This window comes from Podarcis muralis, chromosome 10, assembly GCF_964188315.1.
Source record: "Podarcis muralis chromosome 10, rPodMur119.hap1.1, whole genome shotgun sequence".
In the NCBI taxonomy this organism is placed as follows: domain Eukaryota; kingdom Metazoa; phylum Chordata; class Lepidosauria; order Squamata; family Lacertidae; genus Podarcis; species Podarcis muralis.
In genome coordinates this window covers 41,473,169-41,496,639 of record NC_135664.1, presented here as the reverse complement: position 1 = coordinate 41,496,639, position 23,471 = coordinate 41,473,169, and the positions used below count along the sequence as shown (strand labels likewise).

The window sequence follows — 23,471 nt, the reverse complement described above, 5'->3', positions numbered from 1 at the left end:
ATCTAATGTAGGATTGTTCCCTTGTCTAAGAAATTTATATGGTACAATCTAGTCAACTTGGTCTAGCTGAATAGTCAACATCTTGAAGAAGTGTCCAGGTTATGCTGGCATTGCTGAATTTCTAGAATAAGAAGTATTGTCGCTTCAACAAACCAAGAAGTCAGGCTGTCTATCCTGGAACCTTTTCTGTTGTGTCCTTAGTATAAGAGTTGGTTCTGTTTTACTCAGTATTGTGAGAAAAGCACTCTACACATGCTCATGGCCATCATAATTACTTACCATGCACTGTACAGTTGTCTTGACTACAAGTTCTCCGGCTAAAGGTTGCTGGCTTGATGAGCAGAATGTTTTAGGATTTCCTAGGCTTCTGCTTCTATAGACATGAAGGACAGTTTCTAGTTGTGTAGGTGCTGGAAGAGAAAATTTGAATAATTTACTACACTAAGACTTAACAAAGTGTGAGTAGAAATATATTGTTCTAGGCCTGTTATTTGTGTGCAGAGTTCTGGTGGCAGAACACCCTTTGAAGTAGAAGTGCATAGCTTGGACAGGTCCCACAGTTATTCACTTAATGTGAGATGTATATTTTACTTTAAAACATTTAACCAGTCTGGTTCTTAATACATATAATATATTTTTATTGCTACCAGTTCAGTTTCTTGGAAAAAAGTTGAAAGCATCAGCCACTGTTGCAGCTTTTACATTATGGAAATTCTCCCCTTGGGCACATATGTTTTACCCCCTCCACAATCACAATTTCTACAAATCAATGCAATTGCCAGCTGCAGATTTCCATAACAGTTACTGGGAGAGTGATTGCTTTTAACTTTTACATCCCACTATAAACAGAGCTTAGTTGGCCCAATAAAATCTCCCACTTGAGCTTTTCATATAAGAATAATAAAGGTTAAAAGCTCATCGCCATTGTGGGTACTTTCTATAGGAAAACTGTGCAATTAATGGGTAGAGTTGGGTGCAGAGAAAAGAGGAATGTGTGTGGCTGTGGCAAGTAGGTGGTCTTTAAGGTATGTGTACTGTGAACTTTTTGCCCAGTTTTTGCTGGATTGTTCAAAGCTCCAACTGAGGTCAGAAGTAAACTATATTCCTTATCCATGTACAAAATTGAAACAAAGCCCAGGAAACTAGAGTGGAAATAAGAATGAAGCAGTGTACCAGACCATGGTCTGTTTTAATTAAATAAAAATGAATGGGCATACATATGCACATGATCCACAGAGCGATTTGGAAGAGATGGATGCCCTAGTCCTAGTGGGACTACTACTTTAGATAATTGGTTCCCAGACCTTGAACTAAAGGGCTTTATTATTGTTGTGGCCCCTCCTTTTGTCCACCTGATCTGAGCATTCCTAACTCATTATTCAGTTGTACTTTATTGTCCTCAAAAACCAATAAGGAACAGCCAAGGGCTTCATGAACATACCTGTACACATTTTAGATTCTATGGACTATGAGCATATAAAACTTACAATTCCAGCCAATTTGTTTTACTAGTCTACTTTAGTCTGCATATTTTTAGGTTTGAATGTTAGTTATTATTCAGCAAGTGCTGTTTGGCCTTTAACAGTAAATGCACTATTCATGTCAAGCACGATATATATAATTTGCAGACAGGTCAACATTTTAAAAATGCACTGGTATGTTCAAAATGAATTATTTCATTTCTCAACATTCTCTTCCCTGAAAATTTGATCAAAACCAGAAATAACAAAGAATTCTAAGATACCATTTTAGTTTATCTTTAATCAAAGGAAGCTAGGGTGCTAGTTTTTATTGCACTTTTCTCAGTCTGCATTTTCCATCATCCACTGAAAAGGAAATGAATGTCTAGAACTTGGATTGCATCCAAGCATTTTTCTTTCATATCTGAAGGCATCTCATGTTCACAAACTGCTAAAAAGTCATTGTGGTCAGGGCTGTACGGCACTTAAATTTGAATAAATAGAAGAACCTACAGATGTACACAAGTTGTGGCGCTGGGATTCTTTGAGTTTGTGTTCATACCTGCCTGATACAGCCTTATTCCTGGATATGTTTAAAAGGTTTGGCATGTTATAGAAAGGGAAACAAAAGCCTTTTGAAATGTGTTACTAATTATTTAGATCCTCCATCAAAGACTCAACACTCATGGCAAACACAGCTCATGTGCTCTGTTCTCTCACTGCCTTTCCCAGCCTAACTTTCCCCATTTCAGTTTTAATGGTCCTTTAAAGGGAGGTTATTATACTGACAATCAGTGGAATGTGTATCCAATTTCATTTACGTACAGATAGATACTTGATGGACAGAATACCACGTAGTTATGCATCCAATGAGGATTTTTTATTTTGCATGTTTTCTAATGCCTTGCTCACAGGCACCAAAACATCCAGTTGCAGTTGTCTCTGCCCCATTGGCTGCTGCCACTTTTGGCATGCTCACAAGGTTCATAAAGCAGACTGCTTCCATTCAGTTCAGAAATGTAAATGCTCTAAAACCTTTTCTGTTCCCTTATAACTTCTCCCCAGCCTGACTGTCCCAATCTCTAAGTGAAGTCTGGAAGCTCTGAAAGGCAGAAAGATCTTGGCCAGGAGAGAAGCTTGGCTAAAAAGTACAGTGGGTTTAGACATGATGGTCCTGGAATCAGTGGCAGCCAGAAGATGCAAAAATGACAGTCCAGTGAGGTGGTGGAATCAAATACTCAAATAACTAATTCATTACCCTTAAAGAAAGGAAAGGCTTTTGGCAAAAGATTATCAAAGCTCTGTACAAGTCACATCTCCTACTTTAAAAAGAGGGTATAAATGATTTTGACTCCCCCCTGGCCAAAATACGTTGGCTGTGCATACTGAAAATAAGAAGCAAATATATTTGCTGAATGCCTTTTTGCCACTTTTCCCCTTTCCTAAATCACCTCTGTGACTGTCACTTTCAGAACTGCTTTGGCGCGACCTTTTTAATACCCATGACATGAGCATTAAATATTTCCATGTTTCAAAAGCAAGATGTGTTGCAAAGTTTAGTACAGAGTATATGTATATCCAGTCGGATGTGACATCTCACTGAAGCTTTACTGCCAGGTGTCAAATGAACTAGTATAGTTGGAACATATTTTAAGTAACCAAAACCACCTCGAGACTCATCTGCACTGTACTGCTTAGTAGAACATTAAAATGGGTGACTGATTTATCTTTTTTCTGATCTACAGCCCTATGGTTTTATAATATGCCCGTAGAACAAGAAAATAACAAAAGGCAAACCTGTCAATATTGCACAGCGGAGTCATCACTAAAGAAACGTTTGCTCTGTGATGAAATTATACTCCACAGCGTCATAGACAGGACAGCATACAGCTGGAGTCTGATGACACAGTTTACTCCTTGTTTCACTCACAGGTGTTAACAAAACAGCACTAGCAGCCTTTCCTTGAGGGTAATCAGGTTCTAAAATCTTCACATTGCCAATTCCAGAGGTCAAGTCATATATTTTTCAGTCAATTAAATTCCAGGAAACCTCCCAGAGCTTGATGTACGGTAGTTTCATAGAATTGTAAAGTTGGAAGGGACCCTGAGGGTCATCAAGTCTAACCCCCTGCAATGCAGAAATCTCAACTAAAGCATCCATAACAGATGGGCATTTGATAAGTGATGCCAGTAGCCTTATATAGATTATGGTATTTTAATATTCTGTTGGAAGCCGCCCAGAGTGGCTGGGGAAACCCAGACAGATGGGTGGGGTATAAATATATTATTATTATTATTATTATTATTATTATTAATTATTATTATTATTATTATTATTATACCATTTTTTTAAGACTCCCAATTGGCACCTCTCTTTATTATTCACTTACTCTGTCTTGTGTGTTATTTCTAGGTTATATACCGAGCTCTGTCACCACCCAATTCTGCTGATGATCCTTACAGTCCTGAAGCTCAGGCACAGTTGAAGATCACCAACCTCCGCGTGCAGCTGCTTAAGCAACAATCCTGCCCTTGCCATAGCAATGACATGAATGCAAAACCTCCAGAACTAACCTACTATGCAATCTATGATTTTATTGTAAAAGGAAGCTGCTTTTGTAATGGTCATGCAGATCACTGTGTGCCCATCAAAGGATTTAAGCCTGTTAAAGCAGCAGGAGTCTTCCATGTGGTAAGTTTATGTTGGGATAAACCTTGCACAAAGTCTCAAGTATAGAGATCAATGTTCCGAAAATAAGGTGAATTGTTGAGCCTGGTGTCAGTTGCATGGGGAATTAATATCCTGAAGACAAGAATGTCTCCTGAAAGCCAGAATGGGGACAGACAATATATTATGACTTTCCTATACCTAAGGGATATCTAGAAGTTACCTAAATTAGACAAAAGCCTAGGCTACTTCAATTTTGAATTAAGCTGTGAATATTTACATGATCTAAATTATAATGTTGGCTCACAATGTGAAAAGAAACTAATAGTATGTATATTTTGGCAGTCCAGTGCAGCTCTGATGCAAGCTTGCTTCTGTGTACTGTCTTTATATAACCTGATTAGTACATGTGCTGTATACCACCCATCTCACAAGTTCTGATTTCACAGGGATGTAGAACCTGAAATAGACCTTTGAAAAGAAGCAATAAGTTGCAGGATTCAGCAGAGGTGAGGGAGAAACTGATAGATGAGCTGTTTTCAAGGACAAGGCCTAAATCATACCTGTATTGGTGATATGATTTGGCACCCAATCTGCTCTATGTTGGAAAACACCTAATCTGAGATCTGCTTTATTTCCCAATGTGAAAAACAAACATATTACAACAAGCATTCACAAATATGAATGCTTGCAAATCTAACAAACAGTGAAACCTTTAGTTTTCATAAGATGTTTCCCTGGTGGAAAGTTTTTCAAACTAGCTACATAGACTAGATCATTTCAGCTGGCAATCCCCAAGACTGCTGTGTATGTAACATAAATTGTCCTGGTTTATATTTCTCTCATGCACTTGTTCTGCAGGAGTTGTAGCAGAATGATAACAAAGAAGGATAAACAAAAACATAGTGTGGCAAGACTTAACAATCTAGCAAATCAAATCAAAAGCAAGGCCAGTGCATTGCAATTTAAAACTACTGGTAGTACAGTGAATGTAGCCTGCATAGTGCTCAAGTAATACTGGTAGGACACAGGGAGAAGTGTTATGGCAGTTGTGTGTTATTTACAAGATATAATTATAAAATATTTCCATTTAGGCACCCACATTGATCATTTTAGCTTTTTGGTATTGCTGACAGGTACCTTGCAAAATCACCTTACCCCATATATGCCTAGTCAACCATTTCAATCAATGGAACTGGCACTGCTACAGGTGTCCCCTAATACTTGTTCTGAACTTTTAGTGTGGCAGCACCTATGCTTTAAAACTCTGCCTATTGATATCTGGCACTGATATCACTGTCCCGTATTCTTTTTGGTGCCTGCTTAAATCATCTTTGTTTAGGCAAGCCTATCAGACATGTAGACAAGTAGAAATTGCATGTCCTTTGAGTATTTTAAAACTTTTTTTTTACCTTTTTTCATCAATAATTTTAATGTTTCATTTTATTTTATTGTAAACTGCTTAGAAGTGGGTTTCCCCCCTACAATCAAGTGCTATATAATTTTTTTAAAAATAAATTAAATAGATTAAACAAACATAATTCAAAATATTCTCCAAAATATATAAACATTTGTAGAGTAGGGTCAATATGAGACTATATGAACAACATCAACATATATTTTACTAAAAATCCAAAGCCACCTTTATTTTATATACTCTCCTTGTGGTATTTTTTTTTACCCACAGTAGCACTTTGCTGTTTATTTTGTAGGAAAAAAGCTAATATAACAGCTACAATTTAAAAACAATTTTCTATAGACTACGGTAATTCCCCTTTTATCCTTTCAATATTGGCCCTTGTGTGAAGATTTACATTGTCTCAGTAAAAAACCCTATAACATCTACCATAATAAAACTGCAATAGTAGTGTAGAACTCAAATCATTATGCAATATAAACAATACTAATCAAAAGGGAAGGTTTTTTTTTGGGGGGGGGGACTAGTGCACAAGGGCTGTTAGTTGCTTCTTTCTCAGTATAGTACATTCAGGAACATAAGTAATGAAGTATTTTCTAAAAACCCAGACAATTTGAAAAGAAGTAATTGAATATATTAATTGAGGAACAAAAAGGCAATGGGAGGAAACATGCCCTAGCAACTGTCTTCATGTGTGAAAATCAGTCACTAATTTATCTTACACAAGTCAACTTTTGTAACACTGTTTGCCTTGCACAGTACAATGAGTGACACTACCAGAGAGCTGTCAAGCTAAGAAAGAAAGCAGTCTGGAAGTGGAGTAAGATGGAAGGGGCTAATGACAGAATGAAAAAAAGAACTCTGGTTAAATGAACTCACTTGTGTCAATTCACAAAACAGTGAAACATCCTGGGAAATGTGTCATTTAGCTATGCCTCATAAAGATTCAAAATGAATAGTACGGGGGTAAATGGAAATTGCTGGAAAATGTTTACATTCTGGTTTAGTCGTCACAAATGCATCGTGGCTGGCTGCAAATCAAACTGGAGCCATGCATATGACCATTCTAGTGCAGAATTATATTCTTTGTGGTGGCGGCGGCAGCAGCAGCAGCAGCTGTTTCTTATTGATTTAACTTCCCCAACTTCTTTAGATCTTTTTTATTCTCAAAATCTGCTTTCTCATTTTTTGTGCATGACTGTGCAATCCTAGATATGTCTACTCCAGAAGTCATTCTGACTGAGTTCAGTGGGGCTGACTTTCAGGGAAATGGGTAAAGGATGGCAACCCCAGTGACAGATATATGAATATATATCCTGATTATCAAATTGAGACATACGGGAGCCAGAAAGGGTGTGTTTGGTGTGTTGTTGTTTTTACATGGCCAATGCCATGTGTGTGACAAGTTGCTGGCCTGCTTTTTACAACCGACTTCCTTTTGTGTAAAAAAAATACATTTTAATTACAAATACCTGATTTACATATATAAAACCCATGAGTACAGTGGTACCTCAGGTTACAGACGCTTCAGGTTACACACTCCGCTAACCCAGAAATAGTACCTCGGGTTAAGAACTTTGCTTCAGGGTGAGAACAGAAAACGTGCTCCGGTGGCGCGGCAGCAGCAGGAGGCCCCATTAGCTAAAGTAGTGCTTCAGGTTAAGAACAGTTTCAGGTTAAGAACAGACCTCCGGAACAAATTAAGTACATAACCAGAGGTACCACTGTATTTGTTTCACCACCCTCCCAGGACTTCCAGTTCATATAGTCATACCTCGGGTTAAATATGCTTCGAGTTGAGCGCGTTCGAATTGCGCTCCTCGGCAACCCGGAAGTAACGGAGCACATTACTTCCGGGTTTCGCCACTCGCACATGCGCAGACGCTCAAAATGACGTCACGCGTATGCACAGAAGCGGCGAAAAGTGACGCGCGCGTGCGCAGACGTGCCATCGCTAGTTACGTTTACCTCTAGATGCGAACGGGGCTCTGTAACGGATCCCGTTCGTATCTAGAGGTACCACTGTACTTTGTATCATGCTGGTTGCCCATTCATGCAATTCTTACAACCTACTATTAGCTTTGAAGCACCATGTGGCAATTTCTGACTGGAGAAATACCTGTCAGTGTATTTTGTTCCTTTTACAAACCTGGACTTTTAAATTTCTATGATGAAGCTATACGACACTGGTCTCTTTCCCAAATAGCTTGTAGTATTACATTACAGCTGTCCTGATTAGTTGGCCTGCTACTAATAAGCAAACGTATGCAGGCTGTGGTAGATATTTTTTCCATGGAGCTCTAAGCAAACATGGCACCTACTTTAAGCATATACCATGGTCCTTCCCCCCCCCCCCCTTTGCCTGTTACGAAGTTAGATAACAATTTCCAGAAAAATATTCCTGGATGGTCACTTTCCCCACTCTTCCATTGCCAGGAATGGATTGTTTTATTCAACATAAAGAGTTTCCTTTCTCTGGTTCATTCTTCATCTGCTTGAATATTTAGGCCTGTACCTGGAGCTATAACACTAATAACATTCTCTCCTTCTGCAACCTTCTCAATCAGAGACTGTTATATTCTGAGTAGGATGAAAAGCAACACCAGTTCCCTCTTGACATTCCTCGCTCATCACTAGCTTTTTTACAGTGCCCGTTTATGACTCAGTCCATATTTTTATTTAAGAGGAGCCAAAACACTCCAACTGTGATAATAGAATCATACAGCTAGGAAGGATCAAACAACTATCCATCTACCACTCCTCAAGGACCCTTTTATATAATAAATCTCAAGCAGAAAGAGGGTGTTGGCAGAACAAATAGCTACAAGGAACTTATCCAATTCCGATGCTGCAGGGGAAGTCAGAAATTACTAGGATTATTGCCCAGTTTGACCTGGGGAAATTCCTTCTGAATGCTAAATATGGTGTGCCATCAGACCCAAAACATTCCACATTATAAAGAACTTCACATCGTCTCTCGCCAGCAACCTCGTCTGGACAAACAAGCTCAAAGAGTCTTTAAAATGCCCTGTAAATATAATGGGAGCAAAGTCACTCAGAAGGGTATTCTGAGCAGCAGCCTATTTGTAACTGTGGCAAGAGTCTCTCTTTCTCTCTCTTATGAACTTTTAATGCTATTTAGCTACCAATACTTTCTTGACAAGAGCTGTATTTTCTGGTTGTCAAGTACAGATCAAGAAGTTCAGTGCAGAGCTACTTAGATGTTTATATTTTTGCAATGTATGCCATACCAATGAGCAAATGATAAGCTATCTTGCCTACACTGTTTACTCTCCCTGAATCACCCACATTCTGATAGGAAAATCTAACGGGGTAATTTACCACAATGAAATAACTCATTGTAAATAAAATTGAGTAAAAAGATGTGGAAGAAATTATCTAACATTAATCCAAATTTTAAATCTAATTTTTGACATCAAAATGAAGGTGCTCACTAGTGTCTAATCAAGAAGGGCCTGCGGCAATTAAGCAATGGTATTTTAGTACAGCACAATAGCAATATATATGTGAGGACTGTTTATTTGGGGGAGAATTCTAAAGCTGTCATAAAACACAAAGTGGATATGGCAAGGGGTTCAGTACAATTTATAAAATAAATGTTTGGTGATAGAAGTACAGGTTATCCAATAACTAGGGGAAAGCATAATAGGTGCATACTGCTATTACCATGATTAATGGTTAGCACTTTTATAGCACATTTCAAATGTTCAGAGTGTTTCATATACATCATCTCCATAAAACTTACAACAGCCCTGGAAGGCAAACAAGTATCCTTGTATTGTGAATGCGGAGCTAAGGCCGAGAGATAGTTGGCTCCCGAGGAGGAGACTACAGCTGCTTTGCTGTTCCTGAAACCCTCAATATTTTCTTATTTGCTTCTAAAACAACTTCTTGCCAATCTTAATGAGCGCTGATTATGTACATGAATCCTTGGGATTTGTTGCATAAACCTACAAGCATACAGCCATGAAAACTGGGACCCTGTCTCTGCACAAGGATGCTGTGTGTAGGCTTGATACAAGGTATATTGCAGTGGTTCTCCCTCCTCACTCCATGCATTCAGTGTACCGTTTCAAATATTCTGAACAGGACCCCTATTCAGTGCAGGTGTTGTGATATTGCTGCAATGCTGGAATAATTCCATGCGAGCAAGCAATCAGCTTCAACCAAAAAGAGCTATTTTCTATTCAGTTAGCAAGTAGTTAGCGGGCAGACACATTTCCAAATTACCAGTGATTTCACAATGATGTAGGTGCACCTGCATGTTATCTCTAGAAATGCCACTACAGCCATAGTTGTCACAGTTTGTTTCCCCTTTGTTAGGTCCACGGAAGGTGCATGTGCAAACACAATACTGCAGGAACGCATTGTCAACATTGCGCTTCTCTCTACAATGACCAGCCATGGCGAGCGGCAAATGGCAGAACAGGAACTCCAAATGAATGCAGATGTAAGTAACAAGTTAATGGCAGTGCTTCTGGGCTATCAGGATATGCAGAAATGAACCTGGGGAAACAAATTAGAAAGCCAAAACCAATGCCACTATCCACAACATTTTACAACATTGGTAACACCTTAGTTTACAAAGATGTTCATTCATTTTACCAAGAAGGTGACATTTGTTTGGCCCTCTTAAATTTTCCAATTTTGAGCTATTCAGTTTTTCTTGGGGCACCTAAATAAATTATACTAGACACTGAAACACTAAATATTTTAAAGTTTTAATTTACAATACAGAAGATACAGAAGCAGCAATAATTATACTGGATTTGTGTATCTGTTGTAGGATAATCTGATCTGGTCTTCAAAATATTTGTTCTGATATTTTCTTATTCTACCAAAAACATCATTATGGAAGGCCTGTGGTAACTTGCAGCAGATTCACTCAAATAGGTACATTAGAGTAACTAAATACTGATAATTTTTTCAAATATTGGAAACATCTTCAGGCTGACATATACATTTCATTTTATTATTAATCAGCTCTCATTATGTTTTTTCTGCATTCTTTTTAAAAGAGCATCCTTAATTTGTCTTTTTGCTTGTTTTGGCTGTGTTTCAGCCTGTAAGTGCAATGGGCATTCTGACTCTTGCCACTTTGACATGGACGCATGGCTGGCATCAAGAAACCAGAGTGGTGGGGTGTGTGATAACTGTCAACACAATACAGAAGGGCAGCACTGCCAGCGTTGCAAGCCAGGCTACTACCGAGACCTCAGAAGACCCTTTTCTGCCCCAGATGCCTGTAAATGTAAGCGAATATGAATTTATCAATATGAATATTTAAATACTAGATCATTCTGTTGCTCATTCTTATGCCAAGGTAAAAAAAAAAGTTTGGTATCCTCACATTTGTAAATGAAGGAACTACAATCCTCAAATATTTCATTATGCAGTATATCTAACTAATGCCAGTTTACCAGTCAAGGAGCTTGCTGTGGAGTTCCACCAGTTACTATTCATCACTATATGTACTTTAGAATAATGGTGATGGAGCTAAAAGTACCTGTGATAGGAACATTCAAGCAAACTTCCAATATATGGGGATTTTTTAAAAGCCAGTGATAAGCCAGTGGTTTCTGTTGGTTGGTTAGTTTTATTTATGTACATCTGATGGGTGGGGTATAAATATTATTATTATTATTATTATTATTATTATTATTATTATTATTATTATCTGGATTCTTGTCCCTGACAGAAGCATATTAATAGAGTATTCTCTTCTACAAAGTAGATGTATTATAATTACTAATAATATGAACAGCAACAACAAAGCTTCACCTTTTGCTTTCGTTATAAAGGGAGTTTTGGAAGGTCCCACTTATAATGCGGAAATGAGAAAATCGACACCTGCTGAAACTCCTCCTTCTACATTTTGACTAAAAAAAGACCATGTTCAAGATGGCTAACAATTGTTGTAGATGTTGCTAGTTTATATTCTGCATTTTGACTTTCAAAAAACAAAGTGCTCAAGACTGGTAACAACAATATCTATAACAATCATTAGCCATCTTGAACACAGTATTTTTTAGTCAAAATGTAAAGAAGAAATTTCTGCGGAATACAAGCTATTTTATTAAATAAATTGTCCATACTCCTAGCGTACCTTTGCAATTTGATCACCCCTATTTCTGGCATTCAATGAAATGCCAGTTGTGGCATCTGTAGTTGTAGATGCAGTGTTCAAATCATGGCAGAAGATGTAGCAGGAAATCCTAACCTGACCTTAAGCAGGAGGCTGCAAGGGACAGTGGACACTTGAGTGAATACCAGGACTTAGGACAGCTTGAAGCAGAGGGTTTGCTCCTATAAAGTCTAGAGTTCCTTTTATTTCCCTTGATCCTGACTACCTTCCCAGGTTCCACACCTTCCTGAAGATTGGAGGTGCTTAAAAGGGTAGTCCCCTGGCCTAGAGATAAGAATTTTGCCAATGAACGGTAATACAGAGGAGAGGAATAGCATTGTCTAATATCTTTTCCCTTAAGCTAAATATGTAAAAATACACATGATTGGAATTCTTCATTAGATCCACTAACACCTCAGTCTCATTTTACTGAGTAAAACGTTGCCTACAGAGAATATTTTATTTGGATTGACAGTGATGACACTCAAATCCCAGATTACCTATGGACTGTCAGAATCACCGGGGGTGGGGGTACAGACTATTTCAGGCCAGAAAAGACTGTTTTTCAAGGAACACAGATCTTCCCAGGCAAGTACACTCTGGAAGAATCTGTTGAGTATACTAGATGGCAGCAGTTTTCCTTGATTTCAGCAGCTGGCACAAAATGTTGCTGTGAATGTGATCATGGAAGTTGCCAAAGAATGTTGGAACTACTTCTGTGTTTCTTTTTAAAATGTGCTTGTGGGAGCAGGTGGGGGGATTGTTTTGTTTTTGTTCTTGTATTTATTATGTATTTTGTGTTTTTATCTCATATTTCAATGCTGTGAACCACCCTGAGATCTACAGATGAAGGGTGGTATACAAATTTAAATAAATAACAAATAAATAAATACTACTAATATAATAACAATAACAACTGCCTTCCAGTCTCAGCTGCATCTCTAAAAATACAAGAAATAATAGGGTTTTGGGGAGGACGAATAAGTATTGTAAAGCATTTTGCATACAGTCTATAGAAATGGTAAAAGCTTTCTCCATAACAGCAATCGATCCTTCAAGTTTTCTTTTCTGACTTCCTCTTCCTGATCAGCTTACTTTTTTCTTTTCTTTTCTTGCAAAATCTATTGATACAAAGCAAATTCCTCTCAGCTGTTGCCTCCAAGCCAGAATGAGTTTCATTCCTGGGCAGCCATCCCAGTTTCATCTTCAGCTGCTATCATTTGTGCAAAGTCCACAACAATGGAGTCAGAGTGACACATGATAGAGCTAACAGAGGAGACAGATATTTCCTGCGTGAAATTGTTCAGTCACAGCTTTTCACTTGCTGTGTAAAGTGTGAGGAGTGTTTTGGAGAGCTCCAGCTGAACAGAAAGCTTGTGCTTTGAGGGGATCAAGCAGAGATTACAATCTCGACAGAAAAAGGCCTTGTGTCTTGCATAGTTTGTGTTGATAACGACATGTCTGATAACCTTATTCATATACAGTAGTAGACAATGGAATTCTGCAGATAGTGCCAGCTCACTCACTGAGGAGCAACGAAAATGGAAAAGCTCCAAGGTCAAAGCAAATGAAGGAGCTGTTAAACCACAAATCCTTAAACTACACTAAGCAAAGTGAACAATGTGTAATATTTGTTCAGGAGTGTGTATGTACTAGATAAAGCAGGGCATACTCTTATTTAACATGGTAGCTGTAGCAATCTGCTTGAAGGTTACATAGATTCTCCCACCTCTTCTATTTTTAACAACTTGTATGAATTTTTAAGACTCTGCTACAATGTCACGGGGGGTGATAAAAAGGTTCATAACTGATTACAGTCATTAAATTTAAAACACTTGTATTCCATACATAGATGCTTGTAACACTTGGATTTGTTATCCAAGACTCAACTGAAAGTTCTAGTAATCAGAGCTTATTTGCTGCATTCTAAATTTTGAGGCTGTTGTACAAAAGCAGTTAACATTTGCGTTTAATACTCCAGGGCCATGGTTATATTGAATTTCAGATTCAGTTTTAAGTCAATTTATCCAATAAGCAAGAGATCATGTGTTTTTAGCACACCTTACTGCAAGCATCTTACAGCTAAAGAGAGAGCTAAAAGGTGACATTTTCCACTCAACACTTTTAAGGAATGGCATAGTGATTGGTATGGGAAACAATACAGGGCATTTTCACATGTGAGACTTCAATAAGTCTGCCATGTATCTGTAAAATCCACAGTAGTAAAAACTATAATGATGTACTGCAGGGAGAAAACATACATTTGCATTGTTTGCAGGGCCAAACTACAAATGGCAGTGGCAGATTCATGTATTTATATTTCTTCAACCCTTGAATGTAAAACTAAGGCTGGGTGATACCTTTAGGATATACTCTCTCCCCATATACGTTCATCTCATATGCATGTTTTAATATTGCAGTGTGCTCCTGCCACCCTGTTGGATCAGCTGTGCTTCCCTTTAGCAATAGCACCTTCTGTGATCCCAGCAATGGTGACTGTCCCTGCAAACCTGGAGTGGCTGGTCCTCAGTGCGATAGGTGCATGGTAGGATACTGGGGCTTTGGAGATTATGGCTGCAGAGCATGTGATTGTGCAGGAAGCTGTGACCCACTAAATGGAGACTGCATCAATAAGTGAGTGGACAAACATATTGCTACCTAATAAATGGCTAGCTAACATAAGGACAAGGAGTTTATCTACAATAAATACATGTTTGAAATAGAAGTAATAAAAAGGTTAGAGATGTAGAAAAACCTCTTGAGCAGAGATGGAGGACCTGTGACCCTTCACATGTTTTTGGATAAGAACTCCCATCATTCCTGACCACTGGCCATGCTGGTTGGGGCTGATGGGAGTTGAAGCACAGCAACACCTAGAAGGCCACATGTTCCTCATCTCTGCTCTAGAACAAAATGTTGTTGTTTTATTGTAACACCTCACGTGAACCACACATTATAGTTGGATTGAAAGGATTAAGTTCTAAATTAATCTGACTGGGGGAGGGGGGGATATGCATCAGAAATAGGAAACAATCACTTTTCTAACTCTTACCTTGAAAATATTGAGACATAGCACTTCCCACAAAAGAAAGAAAGAATTGGAACAAGAAAAATATATTGGAAAGGCATAGGTATAGCTCAGTTGGTTAGAGCATGTTGCTCATAATGCTAAGGTTCAGATGATGCTCAGGGTCTCTTCCAACTCTATGTTACTATCATTCTATTATTCCATATTCCCCCTCACATGATTTGTTTAGAAGGAAAAAAACACAACTTCCTGCAAGAAATTAGCTATGGGTGACTATATCATAATCCTAAAAACTCTACCAGGCACTGCTAGAAATCTCTTCCAAACTCTGAACTTGTGTGAGATCTATAAATAAAAAGCAGATAAGTAAGTCCCTTTTCTGACAACAGAAAAAATGTTTGAAGTATGGATAATTAGCACAATAAATATTTTCTTTTAATTTTGCTTCTGAATACTTAAGCTTTGTCAAGGGTGTTTTTGTGTGGAGGGTTGTTTACAAATAAACTTGAATTGAACTGAGTTTGTAAGAAACATATCACAGTGTTCCTTTAATTTCAGCAGTGCAAACATAGATTGGTACCATGAAACCCCTGGCTTTTATTCTCCGTATAACAAAAGTGAACCAGCATGGGGGTGGGAAGATGAACAAGGCTACTCTGCCCTTCGACATTCAGGTAAGAATATGAACTTTTGGATTTTTTACTGAAAGATAGGAGTCTCTTTCAGGTGTTAAACATATGTGTGGATTACTTTCCCCATGCTATCAGGACCCCTGGGTTCCTGATCACAAGGAGGGACCCTCTGTGTATAAAGCTTTTTTTGTGGTGGGGGGCTCTTTCAGTTTTTATAACGAACATGTGGAGGTCAGATGTGTGTGATCTCATTCTTCCTATGTGTTCATATAACTTCTGAAATGAACTATAGATCACGTGGAATTATTTATTATAATTGGTTAGGTTCACTGTTTGAATATCAGATATGTAATCTCAGCTGATATTTTCCATCAAGCTAAAAATAAACCATACTGTACACATACACACACACACACACACACACACACAAAACACACACACCTGTAGATATAGATATATCCAGGATCCAGTGAGCAGCTACAAAAATTCTTTTCCATTCAGTACGTAAAATGTTTAGTAACATGCTGTTGCCACTATCCATTCAGTCTTCTGTGAAAAGTGCTGTCCTCCAACACTATATCTGATTACATGAGCAATCCCATTCACTCCCAGTTTAGTAGCTGAATCTAGACATTCTGGTAAATACAATATGAAATAATGGTAACTAAAATATTTCATCAAATAGTGCTTAAAGAGAGAGGTATTTTGTGTTTCTGTAGGAAAATGTGAATGTAAAGACCAAGTTTTAAGAAATTCCAAGATCTTCTGTGGCATGAAATATACATATGGTGAGTTAAAAATCAAATATATTATTCAAATTGCCTAGTGCTGTCAACAGTTTCATTTATTAGTGTAAATTGTCAACAGAGCTACTATGACGGGGAGATATGGTGGTATTTATATTAGGAAAACTAGAGGCTCATTTAAGTGGTGCACTAGATATAGTAGGGATGGGATACCCACCCCCTTCCAGATTTTGTTGGATTTCAACTTCCATCAGCTCCAACTAGCATGGCCAATGGTCAGAGACAATGGATATAGAAGACCAACAATATCTGGAGTGCCACGGTTTCTGACCCCTGAGTTATAGACTTTTTTTAAAAAGCAAAACTGGAACTTTGCTTGCTTGGTAATACAACTTGTTTTGCCTTGCAAATTTATTTCTATTGGACCTGCATGGCTGCATGCATATTTTGTCTGCTATGTACAATTTCTCCAACATTTTTTATCTTCTAATGAATGGTCTATTTGCCTAGAAAATGTGTCCTGGGAGAAAACCAGCATTTAATATGTAGACAAACCTCTTTTTCTATAAATTATCACCAATATAAAGTCCTTTTTGTGATGCCAATTAGACTACTAGTTCTCAAAGGGAGACTCTATCAGTTTAAATTCATCCATGCATGGCTTATGGGGGATGGGGGGGGGGAGAGAGAGAGAAACTCCCAGGCACTTTTTTAATCTGTAAATTTCTAAGAACCAAACTATGTAACTCTAAATGGCTAGATTATTTTAAACGGATTACTTCTCTTTGCCAAAATACATGTATTTTAAGCCTGTAATGGGAACAGGCAGTCGGGCTACAGGAAACCATTGCTGTATTTTGTAGTTTTGTGAAAAAGTTTAAAATGACAGCTTAGCAGCAGTTCCAAGTACCGGTAATTCCAGTGGGAAGAAGCAGCTGTGTATGTGTTCAGTATTTCCTAAAAAACCAGGTCACTGAGCATCTCCCTGCACCCTGTCTTTGGCAAAGGCTGAACAGGCTCATCAAGGAGAGGATCTGGCACAGTTTATTTTCGACTAAATCATGAGCTTTTCTGTTTGCATCAGATGAAATATATAGAAACATCTCTATATCACACTAGCCGTAGCAACAATTACACCCACCCTGAAAGTACAAAGAGGCTCAGTTTGCAGTGCACACATGGATGGTGCCTAAGATTAACCTATGTACCAATGTACTAGAATGAAAACAGAAGTTATGTTCTTTATTCAGTGCTGAAGGCAAAGATTTTATCTGCTCATGATAAAGGCTCCCACGCTGAGGTCAATGTGAAGATCCAAAAAGTACTGAAATCTACAAAGCTTAAGATTTTACGAGGGAAGCGGATTCTGTACCCGGAATCATGGACTAACAGAGGCTGCACTTGCCCAGTACTTAATCCTGGTAGGTATTTATTATGAAAATCAGGTCTTTACCATCATCATTTATTTATTTTTACTATTTATGTCCATCAGAACCACTCTTATAGTCAGTACATATAAATTATATTCCACATTCTTGCAGTAGAAGAAAATATTACATAGATACTCCAGAAAACTAAAATGCCAATCACTGTTCTTACTAATTAAAGCAATTTAATGTGATGCTAGACAATCCTTTCAATTTTAGCTTCACTTTGGACCTGTTATATCATGCACTAATCATTATCAAAGCCCTGCCACAGTGTTTGTCAATTTGAATCTTCTCTCATAACTGCACACAAGCAGAATTCTTTCACCAACATTTTGAAAAATAATGCAGCTAGTGTTACCCTGTCTCCAAGAAATATAAGATATTCCCATCACACCTGTGTTGGTTGTGCTTGCAAATCCATGAAGATACACTCAATATACACAATCACTATATTAAACTGAAATTTATGTTTCTTGAGCCAGTTCTAGTCATGCATAAAAATATTTCTATATATGACTAGCTGTGCACATTCTGGCACATCTCAATGTATATCTAAACACACATCTCATTTAAAATAATAAAGTACAGATAGACAATCTGTATTTGAATGGGCCTTTGCATGCACATCCAAATTAGATCCAGAGTTTCTGTTTCAGTAAATTATTAGTTCAAGGACACCTGCTTCTCTGGCCAATTATTTGAAAACAATAGACTGTGGATTCCAAAGTACCTATTCTCCTTTGGAGGTATTAAAATAATAGAATCATAGAATTGCAGAGTTGGAAGGGACCATGAGGGTCATCTAGTCAAAGCCCTGCAGTGCAGGAATTGTTTGCCCATTATGAGGCTCAAACCCATGACCCTGAGATTAAGAGTCTCATGCTCTACTGACTGAGCTATGAGGGTAGATTTACCACGTAATATTTGGATAGTGAAGTATCTTTGTAAAATGGTCTCACCATTAAAAAAAACAACCCTCAAAGTTACTAGGGGAAAAAACCTCGTTTGCAATAATTTCTCAGATGAGATCATTTCAGAGCTTGTGATACTGTAGCTCTGTCATCTACCCAAACAAAGTAGTAAAGTTTCACAAACCAAATGCAATTAAGCACAAAAGAGAGCCAGACTGGTGCACTGCATAAGAGTGCTGAGTAAGAGTAAACTGCACAGTTAACATAAGAGTAAATTGCACTGTGCAACTTTTAGCACAGAATGACTTTTCGATGGAATGGAAGCATATGCTAACTTGTGAGAAAAGGAGGTGATTCCCCCTACAGTTGCCCTGCAACTTCTACAGTGGTACCTCGGGTTACAGACACTTCAGGTTACAGACTCCACTAACCCAGAAATAGTACCTTGGGTTAAGAACTTTAATCCAGGATGAGAACAGAAATTGCTCGGTGGTGGCGCAGCGGCAGTGGGAGGCCCCATTAGCTAAAGTGGTACCTCAGGTTAAGAACAGTTTCAGGTTAAGAATGGACCTCCAGAAAGAATTAAGTTCTTAACCCAAGGTACCACTGTACTCTAATATAAAGGGTCCCCCCAACTCTCTGGAACAGTTTATCAGAGGGCTGCATTGAGAAGGTAGAATATGAACAAAATTGCCTCCTGTCCTCTTACATTAAAGATACTTCTGGATTAAAAAGATATGCATTATACACATACATTGCTCGGCCCCAGTTCCTGCCCACCTAGCAGTTCGAAAGCACGTCAAAGTGCAAGTAGATAAATAGGTACCACTCCGTCAGGAAGGTAAATTGCGTTTCCATGCGCTGCTCTGGTTCGCCAGAAGCGGCTTCATCATGCTGGCCACATGACCCAGAAGCCTGTCTGCAGACAAACGCCGGCAACCCCAGAGTCATCCGCGACTGGACCTAACGGTCAGTGGTACCTTTACCTTTTTTATGCACGCGTACACACACACATGTACATGCATACATGCACAAAATATATATGCACACACAACTATTTTATTTATTTATTAAATTTATATACTGCCGTTCATCAGAAGATCACAGAGTGGTTTACAGTATAAAAAGTAAATTCCCTTTATGATTGCATACTTGGATAAATATGAAGTACTAGTCCAATAAATATCTGACTATTTTGTTTTCAAAGGTTTGAAATATCTTGTGGCTGGATATGAAGATGTTCAAGCAGGCAGACTCATAGTCAATATGAAAAGTTTTGTCCAGCAATGGAAACCAGCTCTGGGGAAAAATGTCTTGGAAATTTTAAAAGAATGTAGCTGAAAGTGCCTAACAGGGCATTTGTTTATGCACAAAATGCAAATGCTATAGAAAGAAGGCTCTCAAAATGAAAACTGGAATGGAAAGGAATAGTGCCAAGTATGTGTAGAGGTATTCAAAGTCATAGCCTTTCACTTTGATTCTTAAACACGTTGGTCCCAATTGCAACACTTATGTATAAACAGTGTTTGTGGGTGAAACCCTCACAAGAGAAGCGGAGCCCCCACCCACCCAATAACTTCAGCTGATTGTATAGGGGGAGTAGAGGTCTTGTAATAAGTGAGTCCAACTAAAGGCTGTGCACGCATAGCTTCACTCCTCCACTTCTCCTACCCATATCCACCTTTCCACCAATCATCTATTTAGCGGAGTAAAAGGGTCTCCATGGGCAGAACTGCATTCACAGACCTTGTCTGTATTGGACCAACCTGCCTGGGAATAAATTTCATTTATTCAGCAAAATATGGCTTATGTCACAGCCCTTAAATTAAATCTTTATAGACAATACTGCTTTAGGGTCCAGCTGTACAAGTGTTTTGTTTACCCCCAGTTAAAGTATGTGGAACTGGCACCAACTGAGGAATCTAAAAATTAGAACCCCACTCTCACGTTCTTTGGAAAGATGAATATACACTAGTAATGGACAAAAGGTATACCAATTTAGAGAGAAGCAATGGAATGTGGGGGGTTTTTATACTGGTATATTAAAACTAAGATGAAGGTTTTGATTAAATGTCTACTGCAAATCTCTAGAAGTATGCATGTATGGAAATAATACCAATATTGGTGGGAAAACTCCACTGGAAAACATACAAAGTCAGTAATCTTTAATAACTAATTAGGGCATGCATTTAACCAACAGGGCTCTGTGGGACATCCTTAAAAAGGAGTTAATAAGATTTTCATTTGGGGCACTTAAAAAGATTCTGGATAAAATTTTCAAGTCAGTTAAACCAAGGGGAATATGTTGCAACACTCAAGTTGGACTCTGGTTTGTTTTTGAGCCAGCACAGATGAAAGTAGAACCTATCCTTTCATCAAAATTTTGGTTTTAAGGAAAGATTGGTTCCATAAAGTATAAATGGGAACACTTCTATTTTATGAGGTATTATACACATGTAAGCATTTGATTGTATAAAGCACTTTATTGCCTGCCCCCTTTCAGTGTGAAAATTCTAATATTGTTGGGGAACAGAGGTGGCACAGGAAAATGAATATTGGAACAGAAGCACTCCACGACTATAAAGGATAAAAGGAATAGTTTTCATTCATTTATGCCAATGGCCACTCAGTAAAGTTCAAGGATAATTTTTTGCAATTAATATATTTCAGATGAAGTCCTAACTTCAGACTAATGGGTTAATTCTATAAATATCAGCTATGATGAGACTGTATATACCACCAAAAGAGAAAACAAGGATGGGGGGGGGGAGTGCTTTTTGAAATGTCATGGACTTGTTCATAATTCACGCTGGCTTTGGCCTTTGTTTTATAATATTTAAACTTGAGCAACAAGTTTCTTTCTTTCTGTTTCTACACAGAACTTTCAAAATAGTGTACATTTATGGAATATCAATGCCATATTCATCACTAGATTCTATACTTCTCTGGTAAACAGACACAAAATGTATCCCATTTGTATACATTAAAAAATAAAGGAAGAGCTACTATACCATTGAAATAAAAACACTTCACTGATCCATGGTTCATAGGTATGTTTTCTATTGTGGTCCTGTGGATTCACAAAAATGTTACTGTTTTGAAATTTTGTTTTTATATTTTATGTATATAATAAATATACTATGATTCCAAATATTTTTTCTTGTGGATTCATATTTTCTAGAACCCTGTCCATAAGATTATAAGGAAATATACATTATTTTTTCACAAGAAAAATGGGTTTCTTCTCACACGATATTCACCACCACCATGCCCTCTACACACACACACACATATGCACCGTTCACACATTTATTCCTGTTATGGAATCTGATCACTCAAGTGTCATGGACCTCCATTTGATGGTGCCTATAACATTATGATGGGACGCTGGTGGCACTGTGGGTTAAACCACAGAGCCTAGGACTTGCCGACCAGAAGGTAGGCGGTTCGAATCCCCGTGACGGGGTGAGCTCCTGTTGCTTAGTCCCTGCTCCTGCCAACCTAGCAGTTTGAAAGCACGTCAAAGTGCAAGTAGATAAATAGGTACAGCTCCAGCAGGAAGGTAAACGGTGTTTCTGTGCACTGCTCTGGTTCGCCAGAAGCAGCTTAGTCATGCTGGCCACATGACCCGGAAGCTGTACGCCAGCTCCCTCGGCCAATAAAGCAAGATGAGCGCTGCAACCCCAGAGTCGGTCACGACTGGACCTAATGGTCAGGGGTCCCTTTACCTTTACCTTTACCTATAACATTATGAGGAATGGTGACACAGTTCCCCACCCCACAATGTAGATACTATTTAATGATCATGCTTGAAGCTTTTGTACTCCTTTGTTGTATCACTTTAGTCCAAGGAATATCCAGCTAGCTCCACTGTGAACAACAAAAGCTGCAAAATCCTCTACAGCAATCCTTTGTGCTGTGGAGTTTTCATTTGGAGGCTGTACGCTTTCTCTCTTCTCTAATAGTGCTGCAGATGAGGTCTGTCGATTTCTATTGACTCTGAGAAAAAGTCTTGCCAGGGCTGATTCACATGAATGTCTATATGCATTAGCAGTGTAATGATGGCACTACATTCCCAAAAGACCACGTAGTTACCTCTGCGAAAAGGGATTTCCACATTTTTGTGTCTCTTAATTAAAGAAATATAATGAGCTCTCAGTTTCACATGCCAAGAGCAGCTTCCCATAGCATAAATGAGACTGAGAAACCTCATTCACAGTACTGCAAGTATCCCCGAAGATCAGGAAGTAAAACGTGCTCCCTTTTCCATGACTAATAGAAACATACATCTAGCTTTCATTTGGGAAATGGTATGAGCACACTGTGAACTCTAGAGAGAGACATTCCTTCCTCTATTTTCAGTATAGCATCACTGTCATTGTCACTGCAATATTATAGACCATGGGTGGTATTCAGCTAAGTTTTACTCAGAGTAAACCCATTGACTTTCTATTAATTTCAACTTAGTTGAAAAACACCCCATACTTCATTTATGATCCAGCATGAGTCCAATTCCAGGGGCCAGGAAGGAAGAGGGGATAAATACTCCAATATCCAATAAGTTTTTCTACACTCCACCCCCCCCCCCAAAAAAAAATCAGCAAATGAATCTTTCACTTGGCTGTGAACTCTTTTTGTTACTGATCTGGAATTAAATATATCCAGTAGGGAACTATTTCCACATTATGTCACTTATGGACAGTGCAGAAGAGAAATTGCCTGTGCGCAATGGAAAATTACACAGAGATGGTATTTTAGTATAATTACGTCCATGGGCTAAATCTTCAGGGATATGTATATGTTGCAGAAAATTATAAGAACATCTGGTACTACCAAAGTATCTAAATAGGGAGCTAGCATTGGCATAAATAAACAAAGCAAATTTGGAACTAATATGCACTCTCTATTTTTAGATACGATTACTTGGTACCATATCAATAGTGAAGTGTTTTTTAAAAAAACATTCAGCTTTCCTTAGCAGCCACTTCCAGCACACTGAAGAGATAGCTTACGGATAAGCCGCCAAAGTTGCTG

The 23,471-nt window shown here is 38.3% G+C and overlaps 1 protein-coding gene across 2 annotated transcripts in view; it reads left to right on the top strand.

Annotated features, from left to right (window-relative positions):
* NTN4 (netrin 4) overlaps nt 1–21,590 on the top strand; it is a 40,510-nt gene extending 18,920 nt beyond the window's left edge. The window contains exons 3-10 of one of the 2 annotated variants that reach the window (XM_028746482.2): nt 3,874–4,152; nt 9,890–10,016; nt 10,629–10,817; nt 14,111–14,324; nt 15,277–15,392; nt 16,070–16,138; nt 17,347–17,517; nt 19,645–21,590. In XM_028746482.2, coding sequence (XP_028602315.2) covers nt 3,874–4,152; nt 9,890–10,016; nt 10,629–10,817; nt 14,111–14,324; nt 15,277–15,392; nt 16,070–16,138; nt 17,347–17,517; nt 19,645–19,778 — 1,299 coding nt within the window. In that variant the 3' untranslated portion in view covers nt 19,779–21,590. The remainder of the gene's footprint in view (nt 1–3,873; nt 4,153–9,889; nt 10,017–10,628; nt 10,818–14,110; nt 14,325–15,276; nt 15,393–16,069; nt 16,139–17,346; nt 17,518–19,644) is intronic. The other variant, XM_028746483.2, reaches the window with a different exon arrangement.
* Nucleotides 21,591–23,471: the final 1,881 nt, after the last annotated feature.